General features: G+C 37.8%; 1 protein-coding gene across 1 annotated transcript; it reads right to left on the bottom strand.

Annotated features, from left to right (window-relative positions):
* Window positions 1–3,127: 3,127 nt before the first annotated feature.
* Alkbh8 (alkB homolog 8, tRNA methyltransferase) lies at window positions 3,128–6,042 on the bottom strand (the record flags this gene model as incomplete). Its single annotated transcript, XM_029481491.1, has 2 exons — window positions 3,128–3,934; window positions 5,893–6,042. Coding segments are annotated over 2 exons (708 nt in total), but the record flags the coding sequence as incomplete, so codon positions are not given.
* Between the last annotated feature and the right edge of the window lie 1,687 nt (window positions 6,043–7,729).

The following is a 7,729-nucleotide window of genomic DNA, read 5'->3' as shown; positions in this document are numbered from 1 at the left end:
CACCGACTGATGCAAGGACAAAGTTTGGAGCATTCGTGCTACGGGATGCCAAGATTCCAGGAGACTAAGTTTCGGTGAAACTTTTCGCCTCAGAATGGTGTCCAAGCTTTTGGGCCTGTCATGCAGTTTCCACAGGAGTAGGTGTGGCACAGTTGGATCTCATGGAGGCATTTCCTCAAGGGAGGCTCCATTATCTGTGATAACTCCAGCTTGTGTCAAGTTGACACAAAAAAACCAGCCAGTACAGTTTCACTATGTAACCCTAGGCCAGTTTTGAACTCTGGGACACGGACTTCGGAACAGATAAGACTCATGCCTGCCTTTGCCTCAATTCTATGCCTGCCTTTAAGTTTATTTCTAAAATATTCAAGAATAAGGAAATATTAAAATTACCTAATGAGTAAATATACATTTCAAGAGATTTTGTTCTTATTGAAAGATCCTCACAGAATGTAAAATGTCACAGAAGCCCTGAAATTGGCAAGATAGATTTCATTGTTAGCAGAACTAGTTTCACTGATTTAGAAAAATAGAGGTACACAATGCTCTGGCCACTCCTTGAACCCGTGTGTCTGCCAATGTTTTGACCGTTCCTTGAACCCATGTGTGTGCCCACTGATGAAGCCCATTGCCAGATGTTTGTGATATTGGTTGCTGGGTAAGAGTTGGAAAATCTCCCCAGTAACCACAGCCGGGCCAATCCTGAGTTGCTACACCTGCACCAGACTCTTTCTTTGTACCCCTCCCATACCCATTTCTTGAGAATAGATATTGTTTAGATCTGGAAATTACCTACTTCCTCCTTCTTCTTCTCCCCTGAGGGCCTATAAAAACTGGGACCCCTTTCCCCTCGAGGTTGACTCCTCTACCCCTGTGTGGGATATGAGTCGTCCCCAGAGCTCTGACTTTCCCCCCCGAATAAAGCCTCATGTGGTTTGTATCAAGCTTGGTCTCTCATGAGTTCTTGGGGGTCTGCTATTGTCCTGAGGCCTGAGCGAGGGGCTCCTCTCGGAGTCTTTCATTATGATCAGTCAACGTGGCTAACTTGTTTACTTGGAAACTTAAATTCACAAGAACAATATTCAAACTTTGATTTAGGAATAGCTAAAAATCTTATATCTTTTTTTTTTTAATGTATTTAGCTGAACATGGTGGCACTTGCCTTCAATTCCAGCACTTGGCACAGACAGGCAGGTTTCTGTGGGTTCAAGAACAGGCTGTTCAATTTAGCTAGTTCCAAGACAGTCAAACTACAAAGTGAAATCCTTTCTCTAAAGGAGGTATTTACTTGTATGAGTATTTGTGTGCACATGCGTGTTTGTGTGTGTGTGTATGTGTGATTGCATGCTTATGCACACATGCATAGGCATAAGTGGATATATATAGGTCCTGGGGATTCAGGGTGTCAGGATTGGTGGCACATTCCTGTACCAATTAAGCCATTTCACTGGTCTACATGTTCCTTTAATACAGTGGTTCTCAACCTTCCTAATGCTGTGACCCTTCAATGTTGTGGTGACCCCAACCATAAATTTATTTTTGTTGCTACTTCATAACTATAATTTTGCTACAATTATGTATCAAAATGTAAATATTTATTATTTCCAATGGTAATCATAAAAAGGTCGTTTGACCCCCAAAGGGGTCATGACCTACAGGTTGAGAACTGCTGCTTTAATATATAACCTAATATATAACCAACATCTTATTTTTTTCATACACACACACACACACACACACACACACACATTCAAACTTCAGCCTGCTGTGGTAGTACATGTAACCCCGGGACTGGAGAGGTGAAAGTAGGAGAATCAGGTATTCAAGATGATCCTTGGCTACATAGCAAAATTGAGGTCAACCTGGACCATATGAGATACCCTCTCAAAAGAGAAAAAAATAGACAACAAAATGTATATGCAAATAGAATTTTAAAAAATCCTACTATAATTTTAAAAAATGTTAGTTATAAACATTTTTTAAAGAACATGATGGTTTTAAAACATTTACATGTTATTTTTAATTATTTTTTTAATTGAGGCAATTACAAAAATCACAAAAATTTCCCCCTGGTATACTCAGTCTGGGTAGATATTCATCAATTTTACTAATACTTTTCAAGAACATGCTTTTGGTTTCACTGACTAGATAAAAATGCTACCCCTGTCCTGAATTGAGATAAACTGTGAGTATGAAACAGCCAATTGTGACTGCAAGAACAATGTTTGGTTTCACTGAAAACATTTTAACTTTTGTAATTTAACTGTTCAAGGGAACTATTAGAGTTGTGATTAGAGCTTAGACCAATGGATCACGAATAGTAATTTCTGGTAATAAGTTAGTTGGGTTTAGTAGTTATTTTTGCCATTGAAAAGTAATCTTTTGCTCATAGACTTTTATACACTTTACATGGCATTTATGATCACCACACACAACCTGTTTGCTTATTTGTTCGCTTGTATCAGCCATCCCTTCTTGAATGTCAGCTCCCTATGTGCTTCGTTCTTGTTTCCTGCTGGTTTGTCTGTGTTTGTGGTAATCAGTACTAAATCTAGAGCTTCAATGACAAACATAGGTTCTTCAATTCATCTACACCCCAACCTCTTTTACTTGTTTACAACTTCAATCCTAGTATTTAATACTACTCAGTACAGGGTGTGTGCTTAATGAGTATCTGTTGAATTAAATTTCTATTAATTATTGAGAATCTTCTGGCTGAAATGTTTCTGGGCAGGCATCCAGAATGTAATAGCAAGATGCAGTGAGAAAGTATAATTTTTTTTTTTTTTGGAACAAACAATTTCAGATAAAACTTCAGATTATATATATATATATTTGGTTTTTTGTTTCTGGTTTTGTTTTGTTTGGTTTGGTCTTTTAGAGACAGGGTTTCTCTGTGTAGTCCTGGCTGTCCTGGAACTCACTCTGTAGACCAGGCTGGCCTCGAACTCAGAAATTCGCCTGCCTCTGCCTCCCAAGTGCTGGGATTAAAGGCGTGCGCCACCACACCCAGCTCTTCAGATACTTTCTTATTGTCCAGGAGTATTCACTTCATTAAAATCTCACATAATTGCTTCATTATGACCCTACAAAAGTTGGAGTTATAAAAAGATTTTAACACAAAAACTTATCTTCAAATGCTATATATATATACAAACATCACAGACAAAATTTTCACAAGTTAATGTCAAACACCATACTTAAAAGGCATGTAAGAGGAACCTACGTTTATGAAGTCAGACAATGGGAATAGAGAAAAATGTTTCCTAAGTATCTCTCTTCCAAATTTTCTCATTATTTAAAGAGATAATTTAGTTTCCTTTTCAAAAACAGATTGACATTTTTTTCTTTACACATGATATGTTCAGATAAGTGATCAGACCTTTTGAAGAACAACACACCAATTCCCTTGATCATAATAGCTCTGCAGAATGCTAACATCACCCACAGCCTGGCATGAAGCTTCCAATTCTCCATCACAGAAAATATGGTAATAACGATGAAACACAGGACTTGGGTCAGGACATCCTGCTACACCAGATGGTTCAACAGCTTTGTCTTTACCAGGGTTTCCTTTGAGGTGCCAGGGAACCAGCACATCTTGGGAATGAAAGCAGGTCCTATTTATATGAATAGGGAGTTCAGAATTAGGAACTTTCCTTGACTTATACTCTTCTTCCTTGGTGTTACTACTGGAGTGGACAGACAATGCTGGGTCTTCATTGACCCCCTCAGGCGTTTGATTTACTAGAAATTCTTCCGTGGATGTGGCACTGTTTAGCTCATCTTTATCTCCTTGGCTAATTCTCTTTCCTCTAAGATACTTGGACTTCTGATTTTTATACTCTTGTTCCATTGCCCAGACATAAATGAGGGCCTGCCCACCAGGTCTCAGGAGACGGGCAAGTTCTTGGAGAGCTTCCACTCTGCGCTCCTAAAAAACCCAATAAAATGAAATGACTGTAATTTATCAACCCTGAGGAGACAGAGAAAATAAATGGGGAAACCCAATTAAATGTATAACTGTTTGCTGGTGCTCAAAACTGTACATATAACAGCTGGCTAAGGCACTGGTAAGCAAGTCTGCAGGCTGGACCTGACTGAATTTTAATTCACAGTGAGAGGGAATAAAATACAAGCAGAAAACAGAAGATTCAGTGGCCTAAGGACACCAGGCTCTTAGTACAACTCTATTATGTCATAGAAAAAACACAGCTATATTCAATGTAATTAAGAATTAAACACTGTATAATTTGGGCTAGGGAGATAGATGGCTTAGTGGTTATAAATGCTCTTGTCAATGCCTGATGATCTGAATCAATTCCCAGAACCCATTTGGTGGATAAAATTCAGTCTCACAGTTCTTCTCTGACATAACAAACAATACTCTGTGGCAAATGCACAGTCACATCAATACACACACATAGACAACAAATAAAAAAAATGCAAGTTAAATATTTCATATTTCATCATTTCAATTATTTTATAGTGACACATATTATAAATGAGTATATTAAAGCAACTATTAATGGGGGGGTGAGGGAGAACCCTCATAGAAGTAGGGGGAGGGGAGATGCAATAGGAAGTTTCCAAAGAGGAAAGAGGAAAGGGGATAACATTTGAAATGTAAATAAAGAAAATATCCAATTAAAAAAAAGTGCTTCAAAGGAGAAGTACTAGATAGAGTAAATATTCAACAGTATAAATAAATACCAAGAGCCTAAAACAACAAAAATAATATATAGTAATGCTACCATGAAAGACAGAGGAGCTAAATGTTGTTCTGACGTCTTATCTTGCTAGAAGAGCCAAGTATAAAAGCACAAAGTAGACTAATGTCATAGGTAGATATATATTGGTCACCTATGGTAAGTATTAAAAGTAACAAAAGACTATCCAGAAAGCTAAAGGAGGAGGGAAAACTACATTAAAACTACACAGCAAGCAATCAAAAAGAATTATTACTGATTTTTGTCACTGTGGTAAAATGTCCAAGAAAAACATTATAAATGTAGATTTATTTTGGTTCACAGACTTCAGATTTCAGTCCATAATCTTTTAGTTTCTTGTTCCTAGGACTACATTAGGCAGAACATCACAGAAGGGAATATCCTGGCAGAGCTGCTTATCTGATTGCAGCACATAGCATTAGGAAAGAAAGGAAACCATGGCAAGATATGCCATTCAAAGCCACTCTACTGGTGAACTCTTTTCTTTAAATCAGGCCCCACCTCTTAATAGTGCATACAACATAAAATAGTCAATGAATTGACCCACTGATGGAATTATTATCCTCATTACCCAATCACTTTCTAACAGAAAAACAAGCTTGGGGCCAAGCCTTCAGTACATTTTTTATTTTTTTTATTTTTGGAGGATACTTCATGTGGAAACCATGACAAAACTAGAAAAAAATAAAAGAAAGAAAAGAAATTTAAGAAAGGAAAGGTTTGTACTGGCAAGATAGATGGCTCAGCGGGTAAGAACACTGACTGCTCTTCTGAAAGTCTTGAGTTCAAATCCCAGCAACCACATGGTGGCTGATGCCCTCTTCTGGTGCATATGATGTCACCCATAGTGTACTTATTTATAATAATAAATAAATCTTTCGGTCGGAGCAAGCAGGGACTGAGCAAGCTGAGTTGACTGGAGCAAGCAGGGACTGATAGAGTGGATCCGACCAGAGCGAGCAGAGGTCCTAAAAATTCAATGCCCAACAACCACATGAAGGCTCACAACCATCTGAACAGCTACAGTGTAATCACATACATAAAATAAATAAATAAATCATTAAAAAAAAAAGAAAGGAAAGGCTTATCTTGACCCACACACACCCACACTTTTCTTGCCATTTTACTTACAAACTCTTACAGAGAGAAAAGCAACACTCACTGCAGTTGCAAAGTGGTGAATGACAGCAATAGAGATGCAAGCATCACAAGACCCACTTCTGACAGGAACAGCTAGTGCATCACAGACTAAGGCCTGGAACTGCCTCTCTCGACAAATGTCCACAAGGTTCTGGCTACGATCACACCCAATCTGTGATTAAAAAATAAATAAATAAATAAATAAATAAATAAATAAATAAATAAATAACATTTCATTTATATATCACAAGAAGTTTATTTCATACTTTAGACTAATCACATATGGTTCATATTCATAAGGAGACAACATTACCAGTCATAACAGTCAGTACAAAGTCATGACTATAGTCAGAAAAATCAATTACCATCCACTCCACCCCCAAAAGTGGAGGTCATATACAGTAGCACAAATAGTTCATCCTAGCAATGTGGGAGGCAGTGGCAGGCAAGGCCAGCCAGTATTAAACAGTAAAACCCTGTTTATTTTTGTTGGTGGTGGGTTTTTTGTTGGTTTGGTTTGGTTGTATTTTTTTTATTGTTGGTAAAGATTATTTCAGTTTTTAAAACTATTAAACCTATTTTCTGTTAAACACCTGATCTGGGTGTTGTGGCTCCTGGGTAGGGCCCAGTGGATGAAGAGGGAGGCTTCTAATACCATTCTAATAGTACAAGTGTCTACATCCGCTGGCATACCGGTAACATGACACAAAACAGAGGATCCTAGCAAATCAGTGAAATCTCAGAATGGCTCCAAAACAGGGTGGTGGCTGCTTTCCCTGTCTTTAAGGAGGAACCCTCGGGTACTGGCAGCCTGGAACTTCTCCATAATACCAGAGGGATGGTTGCCTACTCCAGAGCTCATGCTGATTTCCCATTAGTCCAAGGCTGTATAAAAAGGCTTGCTGCTGTGCAATACAGTAGTTCTGCATCTAGATATTGGTTTCTGGAGTTTGTTTCCCAGGTGACTCCACTTTCCTCTTCCCCTCCTTGATTCTGGATCCCACATCCTAGCCTTACAAACAACAAAGTGCTGAACTAACAATTTGTAAACACTACATTTGTTTATACCTTTCTGTAACGGAAATGCATCCTAAGGGAATGGTATCATTGAAGGCAGCAAGCAGAGCAAACATTTCCACTTCCCCAAGCAGGTAAGGCCTAATGAGTCAGCCCCATAATTATCTCAATTCTGTGTAAACTTTTCAAGGGCTTAATTTTCAGTATACCTCTGTTGTTTTTGTATAAGCTCTCCTATTTAGTAGCATATATACAAACAACCAAATATTTATGTACTATGTATACCTACATATATGTACATGCACATCTATACGCATATAACTGTTATGTGTACATGTAAACTAAGGACGATATAAAAGAGACCCAAGAAGTGGTAACCCACCATTTAATAATTATTCTAGACATTTTTCCTAACCAAATCCAATACTGAGCAATGCTTTTCTTTCTGTAAGAATGTGTAATTAAAGTGGCAGATTTAATTCAACAATAGTGGCCAGTCTGAACTCATATTTACTCATTTATTTTTCATTATAATAAACACTGGCTCTTACGGCTCTTGCAGTTCTGCTAAAAATAAAGAATACAGATTTTCTTACCAAAACAATTCTTGTAACCCTTAGAGCTGCTTTAATTTTTGAAGTTGGATAAAAGTTCCTTGGTATAATTCCATATGCGGTGTTCCAATGGGCTATTAATAACAGGACCAGAATCATTCCTAACTCTCCTCTTTATTCAAGATCCATGCCTGGCTGATCACATTCATTTCTTTTCACTTATATTCTATACAACTCAGCCAATTAAGCCCAAATTCTGAGTCAAAACTCCAGTCAAATAATATACAC

Source organism: Mus caroli, chromosome 9, assembly GCF_900094665.2.
Source record: "Mus caroli chromosome 9, CAROLI_EIJ_v1.1, whole genome shotgun sequence".
NCBI lineage: Eukaryota > Metazoa > Chordata > Mammalia > Rodentia > Muridae > Mus > Mus caroli.
Note: the sequence above shows the minus strand (reverse complement) of the source record. Positions and strands in the feature narration are given on the sequence as shown.